This window comes from Podarcis vaucheri (assembly GCF_965113315.1).
Source record: "Podarcis vaucheri genome assembly, chromosome: 8".
NCBI lineage: Eukaryota > Metazoa > Chordata > Lepidosauria > Squamata > Lacertidae > Podarcis > Podarcis vaucheri.
Genome location: NC_138766.1, coordinates 72,291,548 through 72,312,094, shown reverse-complemented (window position 1 = coordinate 72,312,094; position 20,547 = coordinate 72,291,548). Strand labels below are relative to the sequence as shown.

Sequence of the window (20,547 nt, the reverse complement as noted above, 5' to 3'; positions counted from 1 at the left end):
AGAAAAATTAACCAATAAACTGAAACTGACACGGGGACAAACAGAAGAAGACGCCTTTACCTCGGTATAGCTCCCCTTTATCACATACACAGCGCAACAAGACAATGACAATAATCCACTAACAGCATACAAATCAATATGGCTAACCTGATCCAAAACACCCACCCACCCCACTCACACATGAAAACAAAGATCACCACAGCCAATCACAAACAAACAACCACACCCTAGGCCAACCCCAACCTCTCTCACCACCAAAGGAACACAAGTGAACAGCAGAAAACCTGCACGAGCAATGCTGACACCAAACCCTACTGTCAGAGCTGCTTCCAGATCCGAGCTCACAGAGGATCACGCTAGCCAGCATTCACTGTATAAAAGTCTTTATTGATTTACAGTTTCCATTTTCAAGCTGTAGCGCGCAACTCTACGTCTTATAAGCTAGACCGGCGAAGCTCCGTCTGAGTCTCCGCCTCCTGTACACCATCTTAATACCCTAGCCTTACTCCACCTTTTCCTCCTGACCGTTCTTCTCTGGGTCCCTCTGCCCCCCGTGGTCTCTTCCTTCCGGGACTCTTCTGACGCTGACCCCCGGACCCTTCTGTCTCCTTGCGGCGGGCTTTAGGACCTGGCTCCCTTTCCGGGCTGCTTACTGTGCCGCCTTCCTGTGCATTTGAACTTGGCGCGCGCGCCCAACCTCCCACTTTCCGTTTGACCGTTTCTTCTCTCTCCGATGGAGGTGTGGCCACTCCTGACTCATGTCCTCCCCCCTGCGGCAAGCCGCCTGATCCCGATGCCTGGCGCCCTTCTTCCCCACTGCGCTCTGTTGGGGATGTTGGCCCCGATTTCCAACTGCTGCTCTCTGAACACCCTTTTTTCCCTTCTTCCTGGGGTGTCCCCCTAAGCTCCCCCCTTGCTCTGGTCACTGGCGCTCCTTTCTGTGAATCTTCCGATTCACTGGAAAGACTCGGAGATCTCGGGTCGTCGTCATCGCTCATCTTTCCTTCGGACTCCTCCCCTTCACTCTCTGTTTCCTCCCTTGCCCTCGCCTCTGCTCCTGAACCCCTGACACCTACATACATTAAGCAAAATAGAAACATTGCCACCTGACCCCACCCATTCCCCCCCTCCAACCCTTTTCTTCCTTATGTTTCAACAAATGAAACTGATTTGTAAAAATGTTACATTGAAAAAATACAAGAGACATTACATATACTTCTGTAAATCAAGAAAATCTTTAATAATAATAATAATAATAATAATAATAATAATAATATAATGCATTCTGCCCTGCTTCTGCAATATTTTTTTAATCCACACAAGCATGGTAATTTTCCACAAAATACATATTTAAATATGTATTTTATTTATTTATAAAAGTATTTATATACCACTCTCTCATAAAATATCAGGGTGGTATACAACAATGTAAAAAAACATAATAAAACATTAAAAGCAGTACAGAATGACCATTAAAACGACTGGTAACTCAACAAAATCTTAAACCCTATCCAGACCCTTTCTTCTAGAAAAAAAGTGGTGGTATTCAACATGAAGTTGTTAACAGTAAGTGCCATACTTTTAACCACTGTTTTTCTTCTTGAAAAAAGATGCTGGTGCTGTGTACCCTTGAGTATTCCCAGAAAAAAGCATTGTGCATAGACCTGTCAACATATGAAAAGTCTTCAAGACACAGTCACAAGCAAGGTTGCCTGCTGAATTTCTGCTGGACACAACATGGGTCTAGTGTCATTAAGTGCCTCATGTCTGGTTGAGGCCAGTTAGGCTTTATAACTTGAGGGAGAACTAAAAGCATTCCTCGGCATCTTCTCACTTATCAGGCTGGGATATAAGGACTCAGATGGTCCTTAAGATATCCTGGACCCAAGCTGCTCAGGACTCTGAATGTCAACACAAGAACCCTGTAGCATATGGACAAACAGGGTACATGTTTTAACAGAGATGTCACATGGTGTTGGCCAACTGCCTCCACCAACAGTCGAGCTGCTTCATTCTGTACTAGCGGTAGCTTCCAGACCAGGCCCAAGGATAGCCCCACATAGATTGCACTGAAGTACAGTGGTACCTCAGGTTAAGTAATTAATTCATTCCGGAGGTCCATTCTTAACCTGAAACTGTTCTTAACTTGAAGCACCTCTATAGCTAATGGGGCCTCCTGCTGCTGCCGCGCCGCCGGAGCACAATTTCTGTTCTCATCCTGAAGCAAAGTTCTTAATCCAAGGTACTATTTCTGGGTTAGCGGAGTCTGTAACCTGAAGTGTATGTAACCTGAAGCGTATGTAACCCGAGGTACCACTGTAATTCTGTCCATAGATTACCACTACATAGACTGCAATGGCCAGATTATCTGATCCACATTTGGCAACACCTGGCATACCAGGCAAAGCTGGCAAAAGGCACTCCTAGCCATAGATGTACACATTTAGAAATGCAGTTTATCTTACACATAGTTTATTTTTTGAGCTAATTGCAGATTTCAGCTAATACCTTCCAACTTGTGGATCATATCAGTTGATATTGGAATTCATGGATATCAGTTTCCTCAAGCATCCCTTCTCGTTGACTATTTCAATTTTTTTAAATTGTTAATTGGACTGAGAGTAAGCCTTTTTGCTCATGTGCTCTCTCCTCGCCACTACCCCTTCAGCACCTGACTTTAAGGAAGATATTGTGATTGGTTAAACTATAGTTTTTTTTGTTATGTCTAAACTGGAAAACTCTCATTTAAGTACTGCTTACAAAACAAGGATGTGACTTTGACTGTCCTATGACAGACCGGGTAAATGCAAACACAGATTAAAATTAGTAAATACATTTCTATCTGTACTATAAATTTTTGTACTTTGTGCTATGGAGCCAAAAAAATGTGCTTCAATTAGCTAGAGAAGAATGAATGGCAAGTGGCATAGTTCTCTGAACAGCAAATGCACACTGCAAGGAAGTTCAAATATTGGGGGAAATAAAAAAAAATGAATCCTAAGAAGTAGTAGTGCAAGACCTACACTGGTTAACAATTACTTTCAAGACCAAATTCAGGATACAGGTTTTTACTTTTAAAACTCCATATAGCCAGGGTCCATAGGCAGACCTAGATGAACCTGACCGGTGTGGTCACCCTGGTGCAGAGCTTCTGGGGGGCCACAGCAGGCACCGCAACTTTGACATCCAACAGAAGGTGAGAGGCGAGGAGATGCCGGACTTTGGCGTTGCACAGGGCACCACTAAAATTTGGTATGCCAAGGTCTGCCACTGCTGGGTCTATGATATCTGGAGGAATATTTGCTTTCATACCTACTTCCAGCTGCACAATGGGATTCAATCAAAAGCAATTCTGATTTCATCCTTGAATAAAGCTTTTTCAATAGTAGCACTGCATTTATATAAACTCCTGCCATCTGAGATTTGCCAGTTCCAAGAACGTGGTCCATTTAACCACAAAAATGAAACTTTTTTTAGATAGAGGTACTAGTGGCACTATATTTTAAACTCTCCTGTTAGCTGCTTATTTTATTATGAATATTTTTTTTACTGTTGTTTATTGTTTTAAATTATATTTTTATGTTCTGTTGTTCCTCACATTTTTTACACTGAAAAGCAGGTTCTAAATTTTCTAAATGTATAAGCATATGTATTTCATACATCTTTAGCTTAGTCCTGTGTTCTATTTTCTTAGTAGACTAACAACTACCTTGTTCTTAACCATTGCATGACACATTAGTTTAAAAGAAATGATGGGATGTGTTATATTTAAAATTCCACAGTCAGGGAAATGTCTCTTTTGATGTAGCTGGTATCTATTCTGTGTCAAAACAGATTTGTCTGTGGAATTTTACAAGATAACTGTCTGGAAGTTTACAAGATAATTTCTTTAATTGTTTTTAATACCTTGGTTTTCAAACAGCTTAGTACTTTAACATTTTGGTTCCCGAACGCCACAAACCTGGAAGTGACTGTTCCAGTGTGTGAACTATTTTTGGAAGCCAAATGTCTGACGGGGCTTCTGCGGCTTCCGATTGGCAGCAGGAACTTCCTACAGCCAATCAGAAGCCGTGCTTTGGTTTCCGAATGTTTTGGAAGTCGAATGGATTTCCAGAACGGATTCCGTTCGACTTCCAAGGTACGACTGTAAAATGACTTTTGTCAACAGGCCTAAAGGAATAATAAAATCCTATTCTGTTGTTGTTGTTATTACAACATAATAATTATCTTATGTTAAAATGTAAAATCAAATACCAAGTTTCAAATGAATGAGATTATGAAAATCAAGTAAAATAAACAAGAATTATGATGAAAAATATGTAGAGAATCACCAGTTTATGAACATGGACGAGACAGTATGGGAACCACACTTCTGTGTGGGACCATCAGTTAATCTTATGCTCTAAAACAGAATAGGCATCTGCAGTGATTTTTGAGGATCATTATGTGGGATAACCAGCCTCATTTAACCAACATGCTTAAACCTAATTAATCCATGAAGGGTTAATGCCACAGAGTAAACTGCCCTGCCAGGCTTAGCTAGGTCACTCCTCCTCGCCTTGGGAGGAAGGTAATCAAGCCTTTTGTTTCCCTCAGTCTACCAGAGAATCTCAGCAGGTGAGGAGATCTGAGCTGGTTGCTGCAGCTCCAGCAGCCTGGCTTTTACAATTTTACACATCACCTGGGAAGACAGGCGAACTAATATCAGTGTACTGGAAGAAGAAAAGATCACCAATGTTGAAGCAATGATTCTTCAACATCAACTTCGTTGGACTGGTCACGTTGTGCAGATGCCTGATGATCGTCTTCCAAAGCAACTACTCTATTCCAAACTTAAAAATGGAAAGCGTAATGCTGGTGGTCAACAAAAGACTGTCTCAAGGCAAATCTTAAAAAATGTAGTATAAACACTGACAACTGGGAAACACTGGCCTGCGAGCGCTCCAGTTGGAGAACAACCTTTATCAAAGGTGTCATGGGCTTTGAAGACACTTGAACTCAGCACACAAGGAAGAAACGTGCTAAGAGGAAGGCACACTTGGCAAATCCACACCATGATCAACTCCCGCCCAGAAACCAATGTCCCCACTGTGGAAGGACGTGTGGATCTATAATTGGCCTCCACAGTCACTTATGGACTCATTGTTAAAACTGTGTTTATGGAAGACAATCTTACTCGGCTACGAGTGATCGCCAAAGAATAATAATAATTTAGGGACTTTCACCACTGTAACTAAACCAAGTTTTACTGCCTGTGCAACTTTTTCTGAATGCTGTAAGGAAAAGCACATGCATCTGACCTTTGGAGAGTTTGTAAGTAAACTATTTTTAACTTTAAAAACATATGATCTTATTAGTGTGGTTGAACAATAGCTTGTAAATGAAGCACTACAGAACTGCTGTGTGGCATCAGTTGTTAATACACAGATATACCACTGTATAAATGCACACAGGTGAAAATACAGCTCTAGCTATGACACCAATTTTACACACTAGATTAACTACTGCATCCTTAAACACTTAATCTTTCCTTATTTTTCTGATGTGTGGATTCATCCCCACATTTTTCATTGATACTTCCACTGCCATGTAGGTAACTATTCCTTGAGCTTAGCAGAAGAAAATACATTCAGATTCCATAGATTTTGCTCAGAGATGGTCCACTATAAAACACTCAAACAATACTGTATAGCCTCTCAATATATCTCACTAAAAGGCAATGGACACCAGTCAGTGGTGGATATCAGAATACACAAAACACATATGCAAGAGTTGAGGGTCTTTGGAGATGGAAAAATATAAGTTGGTACCATGCCTTATAGCAATCTGCCATAATTTCAGAAACGGGGTGAAAAGCATGTAGTGTATACAATCAGTTTCTTCCACACATTCTCCTTGCTTCCTTCCTAGCCCTCAAACCACAGCTAATGCATGAACCAAGCAATGCTGATAACAGAAAGAGGGAATGTAAAAGAGAGAGAGAACAGTCACCAAAGTCTATGAGGATACAAACATACCTGTGAATGACCATGTTCAGGTGCAACACTAATTCATAAAGTATGGTTTATTTAGCCATACTGTGCATGAGATGCTTTTTGATCATACAGCTTAGAGTGTTCCTGCTTCACATTTCCCTTACTCAAGCAGGGAAGCAAACCACAGAGCAGCTGGTTTAGCATTACATCTGAACCAGCACTTGTGGTTTGTTTCTCCAAAACAAATCACAGTTGGGAAGCCAATTAAAAAAATATTGGCTTTGAGTAGTGGTTTGTTTGGAGAGAGAGAAACCACAGCATTGGCTCAGATGAATGTGACCAGTCTGTCCACAAGAGAATGTGCATGTATATTCTAGGGGCAAACCATTTGAAAGATGGCAGTTTGGGCCACATTAAAGAACAAATGAAGTCCACAGCACTATATTACAGAATAAAAAATGAACCACTTCCATATCACAAAGAGGACAACCATCATTTCTTTGTTTAAGACTGACTTCAGATCTTACAAAATTCTTTTATACTCTGTGTATGTTCTTGATCTAGAGAGCAAGGTAGAAGAAATATAACTGTAAGAAAAAGATTGCAGTGCTAAGCACACTTGTTTAGTTAACAGTTATTTGTTCATTTAGTCGGTGTTAATCACTGATTCTTTTTCATCTGTGTAAACTGGTCATTATTTATCACTAAAAACGAACCAAGCTTTCATTCCTATTTCCAAGAACACAATGCTTAGAATTCAGTTTAAACATAAAATACAATTATAAGACTGACAGTCCAAAGAATGTGCTATAAGGTCCCACTGCTGGTTACAATATAGACATTTTTGCTAACTTGTCATGTGTGCATGTATGTGTGCGCACGCTCATGTGCAGACCCATATGAACCATATGACCCACTAATTTTCCTCCTTTCATGTACTTAACCAACACTAACCACAACCTGCGTTTTATCAATGAACAAGAACAGAGCAAATGTTTCTATTAAGTGTTCTTCTACCGTGTTATAATTGTGTTCTTGTTTTAATCATCATGGAAGATCACACTACACTTTGATGTGGGAGATATGTGGTTGGGTCTCCAGATTTTTTCATTTTCACTTAAAAGCAGCCACAGGGAGTGGGCTAAATTGGAACATGAGTTTGATGTTAGGGCAGAGGATTAAAAAAACCAAAAACTTTTGTCCACATCATTTTGCAGATTGAAATCACCTTCCCTGAAACTAGTATTAATCCTACTGTAGAGAACTACATTTGTATTTGTTTTCCTCCCCAGAAAAGCTAATAGTACCTTCTTGTAGTGTGTGTGTGTGTGTGTGTGTGTGTGTGTGTGTGTGTGTGTGTGTGTGTGTTGGGGGAAGAAATTTAAAACAGTAAAATAGTATGAAAAGGAGCAAGTGAGGGTTTTCAAACAGAAAATACCTTAGTACAATTTTTTGATCTAATTATATCACTCCCACCACTATGGTTATATTTTTTTATAAGTATATAGTTAGAAACATGTATATTTAGTGCATACTTCAGTTCTTAGGTAAAGTAAAGGTAAAGGTACCCCTGCCCATACGGGCCAGTCGTGTCCAACTCTAGGGTTGTGCGCTCATCTCACTTAAGAGGCCGGGAGCCAGCGCTGTCCACAGACACTTCCGGGTCACGTGGCCAGTATGACGAAGCTGCTCTGGCGAGTCGGCACCAGTGCAGCACATGGAAACGCCGTTTATCTTCCCGCTATAAAGCGGTACCTATTTATCTACTTGCACTTAGGGGTGCTTTCGAACTGCTAGGTGGGCAGGAGCTGGGACCGAAAGACGGGAGCTCACCCCGCCGCGGGGATTCGAACCGCCGACCATGTGATCGGCAAGTCCTAGGCACTGAGGTTTTACCCACAGCTCCACCCGCATCCCTTCTCAGTTCTTAGACTTTAGACTAATTTGTAGCTTCATCTACCCATGCTGATCAAAGGGACTATATGTGACCCATAAGTGTAAAAGCAAAATACCCCCCACCAAACACTTGAGGTCTGCAGCAGAGATGCTTCTCTTTTACAGAATTAGAATGTACACAAACTCCATCTATACAGTAAAAGCAAAATTCTTACCTTTCTCACTAACACTTTCACTTTCAATCTCTACATCGTCACAGCTGGTATACTCTGGAGTAGAGGCCAACTCTTCCTCAGAGCTGCTCAGTGAAACCTGACGCATTTTACCCCCTTTTTTTGTTTTATGAGGCTTTGGTGGTGGAGGCCTAACTGATTCAGATTGATCTGAACTTAGTGAATCATTTCTTAACATGGTTTCCATTTTTTCACGTTTTGTTTTCCGTACAGCTGAGCTAGGATCCAAATGATGCTGTTTCCTTAATGAATCAGTTCGCCTCATATCTGGCCTATCAAAAGGAATGGGACTCCTCCTAGGTGTTGGAGGGCTGTGATTTGTGTTTCTTTGCCGATTGGGACTTGGTCCCTGAGTTCTTTCCATTGAATATGAACATTGGTCCATGGCAGCTCTGTGTTCAGATGCAGACCTTTGCCGTGATGGCCGTTCCATTCTCATCATAGATAACCGGGAATCTTCCAGTTCAGTATTTGCCAAAGACACATCACTGTGCCTTCGTTCATGACGCGCGCGGGACACTTCAGCATGAATACGCATTTGTTCCTCATATGGCTGTGGTTTGACGGGATAACGAGCCAAATTAGGATCACTTCGGTATCGTGCTTGGTACTCCTCTTCCCGCCGTTGCCTCTCATATTCCTCTCTATTCTGCACATCATCTTCCTCTAAAGGATATTCCCTCGAACGCCTGCGACTTCTCCTGTTCGAATCCCTGTAGTCATCAAGTTCAGCTTCTTCATATAACTGAGATCCATGTTGTGATCGTCTGTCCGTATAATCTGATGGTGATCTTGGCATTGCACTGTCTGATGTTGCATACTGTGAATAGTCGTCTCTCTCCTCCTGTTGATTGAATCTCCTGTTCTGATCTCTGGATATTGATGGGCTTCTTTTTCTAAGTAATCAAGAAAAACAAGAAGTAAACATTATCAATATTTTCAATGCTTACAATTTATTTGTTACAAACTAATTCCAAACTAATTATTCTAGTTGACTGAGCTATAATAACTGCACTGGCTTTCTAATAACCTGATAATCACTCACTCAAATGGAAGCACATTGTTTTAAGTTGAATTTGTTTTCCAGAGCTGATATATGTAGCATAGTGGCTAAGAGAATGCATTATGAATCAAGAAATCCCCAGTTCAAATTTCATCTCTTCCAGGAAACTCACTTAGGTGGCCTTAGTAAATCCAGTATCAAGCTCAGCCTCCCCCTCCCGTGGCCACCATCTGCAAGATGTTGATAATGATACTTGCAGCATTGTTTTAATGGTTACAAGGGGATAATGTATCTGAAATATCTGAACATTCAAAAGTGTTCTATAAATATTAAATAATACCATGAGTTAATTAAACAAAAATACCTTTGTTTAATCAATTAAGTTGTAATTCTCCTATTTTTTCATACCACATTTGTTAGTTTAAATTTATTTTATTATATTTATATAATTGCTTCACACATCCAAAAGGGGGTCTGAAGCAGGACAGCAAAAATACAAAATACAATATGCAATGAAAAATTCAAAAATCAACCTAGCAACATGTATTAAAACGTATTTGTATCTGTTTCATATTGACAGCATGATGTCTGCATCACTCACAGATAAACCGATGGACTTGGTTCCTAAGAGGGTTAACTTAAGTAAGTTTCCACACCTTCCTCCTTCCTGCAGCCCTGGCAGAAACCTTTCCAGAGGGTTGATGGCCCTCCTAAACTACATGGGATATCAGTAGCATGGGGCGGGGGGAGTGCCCCAAATTGAGAAGTCCACTGTCTACTTTTGGCAATTCCCTCCTCTGTACACCAGCCCTCTGGAATAAGTTTCATGTTTCACTATGTACAGGATTGCACTGTAACTTAATTAAAATTGGGCTCCAAGCCATAATTAATTAAAAGGGAAAAATACAAAAAGAAATTATGAAAGAATTATCCTTACAGAACTTATTCAGTTACAGATAGGTAGCCGTGTTGGTCTGCCATAGTCAAAATAAAAAAAATCCTTCCAGTAGCACCTTAAAGACCAACTAAGTTAGTTCTTGGTATGAGCTTTCGTGTGCATGCACACTTCTTCAGATACACACTTATTCAATAATTCAGGGCAGGATTCTTATTTGTATTGTTTATATCAAGTAGCCACTTAAGTAAAATAAAATTAATAACAAACAATATGCATCTTCTGACAGCACAAATATTCACATAATTTCTTGTAGAACAACTACCTACTATATATTTTATTATTTTCAGCCATTACGTATCTGCCTTACAATATGTCCCACCGTAGCTAAAAACTTTAAAATAAAATGAGCTAAGTTCAGAACAGAAGGAAAAATCAAAATCAAAGCACAAACAATTATCAGATAAGCTACATCATCAGCTCTTACTGGTTCGTTTCCCATTTTTATTGTTTTATTGTAATATTGTGTTTTTATCCTGTATACAACCTTGTATTTTATATGAAGTTGTGGTGTATAAATATTTAATTAAAGAAATAAAATATATACATTTTCTTTTTTCCTGCCTTGTACTACCCTGTGATCTTCGTATGAAGGATGGTATAGAAATTTAATATATAATAAATAATAAAAATAATACTACTTCTGAAAGTTATAATCTAAAAAAAAATTTCATTAGCTTGTTTACTTTCATAAATCATATCATTCACAAGTGATGAAACTAAATATTGAAGAACTGTGTATCTTGTGTAAAATTCTGAATATATCCCAGGTTATGGAAGTATCGTGATTAGAGAATAGCAAGCTGAGAGCCAGAATGCAGTCTAGGGCAAACTATGAATTACATCCTAAAATATGTAACAACATTCCATCACCTAAGCATGCATCTCCTTCTAGTTTCTTTGTTCTAAATTTCAGCCAGGTGACTTTGCTTTAGAAATAACAGCAGTAAGCCAAGTTACGGCTTACCTCAGGTGTGAGAATGTGTGTGCCCCCAGAAAATAGTTTGCAGCTACTTTGTTTTTCCAGGTCCTTTTTACTGCTGTGTCATGCTAAGATGAACCAAAGTTTGCCTTAGCATGCCATTTGAATCTCAGCATACCAAAACACAATATATGGCAAGCAAAGTACAACGAATGTATTCGTCACAATGTGCCCACTATTACAAGGCATACAGTACATGCAAGCGGTATTCCAGAATCATCAACATAAGTACAATATTACAATTACTAATGTATTTTCCACCAAATGATATGCATGTAGAAGCCTGCTTAGAAGTGTCTGCTTAGCCAGATTGGGACAGAAGTCTTCAGTCCAGTAAACCTATCTATTGCCTTGGAAATCTCACTAAAATTCCACTGAAATCCACAGGACTGTTTTCATTCACTGTATTCTCATCTCATTAATCTATTTCAAGATCCCTTTGTAAGCAATATTTGACAAAAGTGTTTTTGTGATTATCTACTTGATTCCATCTAAGAATTCCCAGAGCACAAATTAGGACAATAACAAAAATGATACAAATTGCTTATGCAAACCACCTAACTAAATAAATCATGTTACAGATGCTGTATTACTGAGGTGGGAAAACTCAACTGAGTTTTCAACTTCTCGTTTCCCCCTCCCCCAAAGATACAATATTACTTTGTGAAACTTATCGCATTTCAACAAGAAATCAAATAAACAGTGTAACAGTGTAAATAAATCCATGCATTGGTGAAAACTTCAAGAAGTAGTACTTAAGATGTGCAAGAAAAAATTTTCTGCAATAAAAAATAAAAAAGATTGTTTTGGATCTTGCTAGCTCCATTGATAGCTTATCATCTCATAAGCATCTCACTCTCCAATACCTGAAGGCATTGACCCCATTGCACTTCAAAACCTGGGTGGATGAACTTCTGGACCTGGAAACCAAAAAACAAATAATATTTCGTAGATGTGATGCTAGGACTAAATGCAATGCTATCTGGTCTGAGTTCTAAGAACTCTTTGAGTCCTGATTTCCTCACCCACATTTATTGGTGTCTCTTCTAGTTCCCCTTCCCTCCCCCTCCCTATATTTGCTAAGTTTTCATCATAGCTTTGGAGGGAAGGATATCTGGGGAGGTGTTTACTGCCATAGGTTCTTTACATACAATCTTTCAACAAACAACAAATAAAATGATTATTTAGCATACCAAAGTCATTTCTTTTAAAACATATTATATAGAACTACAGCTTTCACTGGGACTCTTCTGAAGACGTTTACTCAATGGCCAGGATCTAAAGAGCTTCTTTGTGGATGCCCAAACACAGCGGAGAATTAATTGACTTCCCCAACTTAAGCAACAAGGAAGTCCCATGCCATTTTACAACTTCCTTTTGAAATGCCCCTTAGTTTCAAAAGAAGTTTAACATGTGGCTAAAGAATCTACTACTTGAGGAAACACAAGTTCAAAGCCCCATTTGGTGAGGAGAATAGGACAAGATGAACATTTTTCACATCCATGCCTAAATATATGCACATCTCTTTATTACTCTGAAATGAAATTCTTTAGTGGTTCAGAAATCCACCACCTCATGAGTAGAACTGGATCCTTTGTTTGGTTCAGTGTTTTAAAACTAAGTATTAAAAGTTCTGCAATTTAGTGTTTTAAACTGACTGAACCTTAAACTTAACATGCATCAAAATGACATAGTGGTTTTAATATTATAATTGCCATAGCTTTGGGCTAGATATTTACTAACGATGAAATTGTAACATCTAGTGCAAATAACATGTTTTATTTCACTTTGACTTCAGATGTTTTTACAACTGATAACTGGGCTTGAGTTTTTTAGGGCCCCACAAGACTTGGCTTCTTTTGCTGTTATCCCTCTGGATATATTATTACCATTAGTTAAGTTACTAAACACCAACTATAATACAAAATGCTTTCCTAAAGTATTAAATACTTTAAATAGCAAAGTAGTTAAAATGCAACACACTTGCCATTTCAGACAGAAAAAAGGGGTGATCCACATAAAATAACTGGATGATATGCAGAATTACTATTTTTGTCTCATTAATCAAGCAAATAAAAAAATCAAGATATCAATATATCAAACTGCACTGCAACTAATACTAGCTAAGTGACTCAAATTTACACTTTTAAGAATCACAATCACATTCTAAAGTTTATAAATCTGTGGATGGTGATACTCTGCTTAAAAGCCCGGATATTGAAAATCAGATATTTTAGTCCCTTTTTTAAAAAAATAAACCTAGTTGTTTGTCATAAATAATTTAAAGCTCAATTTACTTTTTAAAAGTTTCTTAATACTCCCCATAAAACCAATAATGTAAAAATTTAAAAGTCCATGTATTATTTCATTCTTTACCTTCTGACCAGCCACTGCACATCTGGAAAGTCAGGAGCATCAAGTTCCCGAGAATGCATCAATTTCTGTGCAGCCTACTGCTTCATTTAATCCTTGTAGCTTTGAGGAAACCATGTGAAATGTCACTTCAATTTAGGAGCCCAGATTTCCAAACAATTTCTTCATAAACCTTTCCTCACCTCCAAATACAAAATATAATGCATCCGGGAGAGGAAAGGTAAACTATATAAAATAAAACTAAAAATTATTTGGGCCTAAATGCTGACCCAGTAGAGAAGCTGTGGAGAGCAGGAGAGAAGGGTTACAGTTTAATGCTGTTACTATGTGCTGTATATAGCTGGAGGTCAAGTAAGAATTTACCCTATAAGGAGGATTATGGTACTTAGCTGATTAGTGCCTTGCTACAATAGTATTGCCTGCAAAAAGAACATCACTAGGCATTTTTAAACTGTTCAAAATGGTCTAATTCTAATGTTATATCAAAATATTTTAATATGTTTACACTCTTGCACTGAAACAGGTTTAAAATCCCTACTGGTGAAAGAGCTGAAAAACATTTTTAAAAGCTTCTTTTCTGAATAATCTATGGCACACTGAACTTATTTTTCCAAGTTAGAAGATATGGGTAAATAGAATTTAGGGGGATTTTTATGGAGATGAGCATGAAAGGCAGTAAACCTTCATATAAGGTAAAGCAAAGCAAATGAATGTATAGCCTATGCTCTGGGCCTAAATATATATATATATATCCACACTTTCTCAACCTCAAATATCCAGCCTTCCCACACTTGTTTTAAAAATTAAGGAGGATCTAGTGCAAAGACAAAGTGGAATAAAGGAAAACACTACACTTTACTTATGCTTTTATGATGACCCCAAAGCAATTCTCACATGAAACGTTTGCTTTAGGGGAACTGATCCTATTTATTTCCTATTTCCATATGTGTGGTGGTAACCACCATATAGAAGGAACCATATTCAAAATACTACACTGATATTTAGTAATACGCCTATGGATACACTAGAGAAAAGCGGCCATGTGATAGAAGTTTCTAAAAATAGTGTGTGGACAAAATCAGAGTGTGAGCAGGCTTCTGTCTGTGTGGCACTACCAACAAGAGAGACAGGAATAAGCCAAACAATCAAGTGCTGAAGGTGCTCCTAACAATAACTTAAGAGTTCTCTTCAATATTAGGATCAGCCCTAGTTGCTTTTCTAGGCAGGACTAAAACTAGCGTCACTAGCAGCCCATGGTGTGGGGTAGAGACATCATCCTGATACAGGTGTTGCTGAAACTTACCTGGATGAGCTGGTGTGGCGCAGGGTGGTGGCAAGGTCAGGGCTGCCCCACCCCAGTACAGATGAACTGCCATGATGCTGGTTTTAAGACAGCAGCTCCAATGCAGTACAAATGTCTGATGACAGTGAAAGCTGCTGAGAGGCTCAGCAGAACTAATAGATATACACAGGCAAGCATAGGTCATCAACCAAGATGATCTAGACAGTCTCAGTCCCAAAACTAGGCTGGAATCTGGAAACAGGACACAAATGTTTCACTAATACACAAATGGGACCAGTAGCAAAATGTTGCCAGTGCCATAGGAGTATTTTCTGTTCAGAGTCCAACCACTACATTCCTTCTCTAGGTCTTGGCATGGCCCCATCCCAACAGTCAGCATTCCATGTCCACTGCTTGGTCCTCATTGGGCAGTGTGACGTAGGACCTGTCACTGACACACACTGTTGTGAATATCTGCAGGAAACTTCCCCAGCAGTCAAGGTCAGGATAGAGGGCAAACCTTCTCTCACAATGTGCAGAGATGAAAAAGAAACGCTGAGACAGAGGTGGGGGCTTGAAGTGGGGAGAAAAGAAGAGGACAGTTGAAGATATGGCTGCAGGAAAAGCCCTGCTGTGTTTTGTCCACATACAGGCAAGGATGCAGCAGACAACCCAATGCTGACAGGCTAAGTAGAAGATTGGCAACCTCATTCTCTAGGAAGCCAAAGGGAAGGATACAAAGATGATGAAAGAAGAAATACCACAGCCTGTGTTAATTCTGTACAGAAGCCAGACTAGGAGAAGGGGGGCTGGAATCTAAGCACAGTTGGGTAGAGCTGCCCATATGAACTCTGAGAACAAAGAGGTCTCCAGGTCTACTCTGCACAAAGAGTGGCCCAGCACTCTGAAGAACCTCAATGTGGATAGAGAGGAGACCACACCACTGTGAAGTGTAACAGGCAGGTGGGGGGGTTTCCCCCTTTAAGGAGTTTTTCCTTAAAATAAATATGCTTCTGAAAATCTTGAGATTTGCTTGATCATTCTGATATCTTTCTCTTGAATGCCATTGTAGCTACATAAGAAACACTACTCAATAAACTGAGATCACTACTAGCATATGATAATACCCAATTATAGATGTGCTGCCACCAGATGCTTCAGCATCTCAACCAAAAATATTATTCAGAATGAATAAAGAATGTTTTTATTTTTTTTAAAAAAAAGAAAGAATGGAGGAGTTTGGCGAGAGCTCCTTTAACATATATGGCCCCTCTCCCTGTCCCATAAGAAAATCCATATAACATCCATCATTTTAGACATTCCTCCTCCAGAATCTTTAATCAGCCAAGATGGCAAAAGTACAGAGCATTGGCTTCTGACTGCCAAGGACCTTCTCCACTTCCTCAGGCTGAACAAATTCATGACATAACAGGCACTTCCTGGTCATCCACAGACTGAAATGCTTCATGATTACTTTAGCCATTGTCCCTGTTTTTCAACATTGTACCAAGCTTCATAAGGGACACGGGTGGCGCTGTGAGTTAAACCACAGAGCCTAGGACTTGCCGATCAGAAGGTCGGTGGTTTGAATCCCCGCGACGGGGTGAGCTCCCGTTGCTCGGTCCCTGCTCCTGCCAACCTAGCAGTTCGAAAGCATGTCAAGTGCAAGTAGATAAATAGGTACCGCTCCAGCGGGAAGGTAAACAGCATTTCCGGGCGCTGCTCTGGTTCGCCAGAAGCGGCTTAGTCATGCTGGCCACATGACCCGAAGCTGTACGCCGGCTCCCTTGGCCAATAAAGCGAGATGAGCACCGCAACCCCAGAGTCGGTCACTACTGGACCTAATGGTCAGGGGTCCCTTTACCTTTACCTTACCAAGCTTCATAGAAAACCATGAAGTCAACAGGCAGGAGATCACCTTTAGATGCAACTGTATTAGCTAACTGACTCATTTCCACATTACTGTATTGAAGTCAACCAGGATTTTGGCAGAATTGCCACTCCCTGTAATAGAAAACTCACCCATCCCAAAGGCTCTCAGTAATCCATCCAGATCGCCAAGATCCAATCATATGAATAGCCCCCAACCCACTGGGAGTCCTAGAGAATATGAATCCTATCAGGTCTATGTTTCTTTGATGAAAGAATTACATTAAATTCCTTCACTCACGGATTACCACCATCCAGGCCAAAAGAGATAGAAAGTCAGAAATACACCTTGCAGCATTGATGGGATGGAAATCAGTTTTTCCAGATGCTTCTAGACTGCTGGCCATCCTGGCTGGGGCTGATAGAAGTCAGGCATCCAACAACTTTATACTCTAAATGCCCTTGTGATCTTTGGATGAAGGGTAGTATATAAATTTAATTAACAACAACAACAAATTGAAACAGACCCATTGCAAACATGTTGGCTGTGAAATTTTGAGCAATTTTAATCAAAGGGGCCTTGATTATTGTTCTTTATTTTATTAATTTATATATCACATATGCCAAAATGGTCACTACAATCACCCAAAACAACCAACACTGGGAAATCCATTGCTATACCATGTGAGAGGACTTGTGCATTCATGCTGTTTGTGTACTTTTGGGGGACATGGGCCAGACATTGTTAAATGCATAAATGAAACTGGACTACATGATCCCTTGGCCTAAATTCAATGTAACAGGGTGTGGGCATGGGTGTGTAAAAAAGTCCTGCTAGGCTTAATCCTAAATTCAATTTCATTGCCAGTAAATGATTAAATTTTATGATGGCTAACAAACACCCTACCCACTTTGAAATGTGATCTTATACTGCCTCTGTTCTGACTTCATATTGAAATTATCTAGTTACTTCTATTGAGTGGAATTTCTTGAATCCCAATTCTGTGCAACCTCCTCAAAAGTTAGTCCCATTCAGTTCAATACATTTAATCCAAAACAAGTGTGCATAAAATTGAAGTTCTAATTAATTATCCCCTCAACCGTCAAATTAAGCAAGTGATGCTTAGATTAAAATTTACAGAATGTAAAATTTTTGCTTATGGAACATTTTGGGGGATATGAATGAAATGAAAACAAAAGCTGAATTATGCATTTTGACTTTCTTGTATTTTAATGATGACAGCAGTAGTATAAGGATGGTGCTGGTGACTTTCTTTCTCCTTTGAATTTTCAGAACCCAGGAGATCAGGGTTAGATGAGGCTTGACTACAAAATGAAAACTAATTATAAAAGATATGGACACTCAAAGTGGGCCTGCTGATCAAATATTTGTTAACTAGTTGAAAAAGAATACCTAAGTATTCACTTCTTGGCTTCACATAAAAGAGCCTCTGGCAGTCTTGCTAAACAAGGAAGTCATGTCAGCTTTGAGATTGGTAGTAGGAGGTCTGTGAGACTGAATGGAAAAGAAGATGGAGGAGGTGATGAAACATGCTTCTTTATCATATAAATACTACAGCCAATTTGAAGTTTCTTAAATATTTTTCAAAATATTTCGAAACATAAAACACTTTAAACTAATAGATTCAAGGTTACAATCCACAAAACGAACATTGAGATGTGCTGCTAGTTCTTTAGTATCTAACACTAGATGAAAGGCATGACACTGCATCTATGAACAGCACCAGTATAGTGGCATCATTGATCTCCCGCTAAAGCAAAGGATAAGAAGATATGAATTTTGAGCATGTGCTGCTGCTAAGCAACCCAGTTGAGAAGTAAAATCCACATCTTCTCCCTCTGAGTCTTTTCTCACTAGGTCTCCATGGAGCCTTAAAAGCAGCCATTAGATTGTGCGGGGTGGAGGCAGGATCTAGAGATGAACAGGCACTGGAATCTACAGAAGAGCCAGTTGCTGATTGCAAGTCTTTATATTAAGGCGGTTTCCTACTTCTGTCAATTGACGCCGGAGTCCAGCTGTCAGGTGTCAGAACACACAAATAACCAGAAATAACTCAAACACTTACTTGGAGGGAAAGCAGCTGGCAGAGTGAGTAGAGCAGTATGAGATCTGGGCACTGTCACTGAACTAAAGTCCAGCAACTGGGGACAAGACTCTGGCCCTGGGCCTCAGACAAGCTCTGCATGGGCCTGCTTGTTGCAATCCTGCCTTTTGACCTTTGTGTGGTAATAACCCAGATGTCAGTTCCCTACTCCATACCACTGTCTCACCTGCTTCCTCCAGGCTCCCATGCACTCATCTTTGCCAGGGCAGGAGCACCCTGGGAGAGGACAAGTGAGCAAGTTCCTACCTTCCTCTGCAAAGGTGCAGAGAGCAAAAATACCATCCCTGCAATTAAGCTGGGCTACCAAGTTCCTTTGGAGAGTGCCTATGGAAGGCAATCCTGTCCTCCTTTCTGGCTTCAAGCTGAGGTTTTTCCTGCCAATGTGATCCTCCAGTGTTCCAACTACCTTGGCAGTGCAATGTAACTGAGAAACAATCTCTCACCCCTTGTCCAAGATCCAAGATTGGAACAGAAGATGAGGTTATCCTCATGGCCAAGAACACGATCCCATTAAGTGTGTGGGGTCCGATAAATCAGGTGTTTGGCTAACTACTAAGGTCAGTTAATATTTGTAGTAAATTACAAATTACAAGAGGCATAATCTTGTGTTGCTTTTCATTAAAGTAGATTGTTTCAAATATGTTATTTTAAAAACTCAAATAAAGTTATCTTTATCATTAATATCTACAGGTTGTGGACATATTCTTACATAAGTATGCCTACAATGATTAAATTACTAAATGCAGAATTAACTATTGTGCTGATAACTTTTATATTAATAACTAATTACTTGGACTGAATATATGTACAATGACCGCTCCCCACATCAAATGGGGGGCGCCTTTTGTGTGGTTGCACGCAGCCCCCTGGATCCCAGTGCGGCTCCTGGTAGTACAGGCTGGCTTTGCGCTCCCCAGGCTGGATACCTGGAGGTCTCCGCCTACCTCAGCCAATCGCCCAATCCTACCTGGGGAGGCATTGCCAGGGGGTCGGCCAGGTAGGGGGAGGAACCGCCCTGCCCACACAACGGAAGGTGAATCTTACCTGTGAAGCGTCACTTGGCTCCAGAGCTTACTTACTTACTTGGACAGAATATATGTACAAAAAGAATGCATTCTCTGTTTACCCTGAAGCTTGACATTTGAGATAAATATTTTTAAGACCTACCTATTTTTGTGATTGTAATTTGTTTTAAAGTCATTTAATGCTGTATTTTAAATCGTTGTAACCCACCCTGGGGCCTTAGGGTAAAGGAAGGATAATATAAGAACAACAACAACAACATTCAAATATTTTGGATAGAGTTTGAAAGGATGCAAGAAAAGCTCACTTAAAATATCTATCCATAATAAGAGTTCAACATTAAGATGTAGAAAGAGAAAATGGACATGCAATTGGAAAAAGGAACCTGCATGTGTTTTCTTTTTTCCTCTGCTGTTACATATGCCAAAGTGGTTAAAGGAAAATGTTTTCACTTTAGAATATAGCTTTTGCTAGCTGCTTTTAATGCTTTAAGCTTGGCCTCTGTGTTAAAGACCAGGCCTACTGATGACTCAACCAGCTCAAATGCACAGGCATATGTCAAATGCCATTTTGTAACAGTGAAAGACAGTTATTTCTATAGATACTCTCATGTCTCCTGCTCTGGGAGAAATACGAGTATCCTCAAAATTAATCATAAAACATCAATACTGACTTAGCTTACAATGTCAGAAGAGTTGTTCAATTCGGATATCATATTTTCTCATCCCAGTCCCGTTCCCCTGTCTTGTGAGGATTGCGCCCCTCCCCTCCCCATGTTCATGTTCTATAACCAGTTTACTATTGCAGTTTAATCAGAGCTGACTTTGTCA

At 39.7% G+C, this 20,547-nt stretch overlaps 1 protein-coding gene across 24 annotated transcripts in view; it reads right to left on the bottom strand.

Annotated features, from left to right (window-relative positions):
* The window catches only part of RIMS2 (regulating synaptic membrane exocytosis 2), a 372,071-nt gene that overhangs the window by 208,994 nt on the left and 142,530 nt on the right, over positions 1-20,547 (bottom strand). For all 24 annotated transcript variants that reach the window (XM_082235402.1, XM_082235412.1, XM_082235413.1 and 21 more), the window contains one exon: positions 8,087-9,000. In XM_082235402.1, coding sequence (XP_082091528.1) covers positions 8,087-9,000 — 914 coding nt within the window. The remainder of the gene's footprint in view (positions 1-8,086; positions 9,001-20,547) is intronic.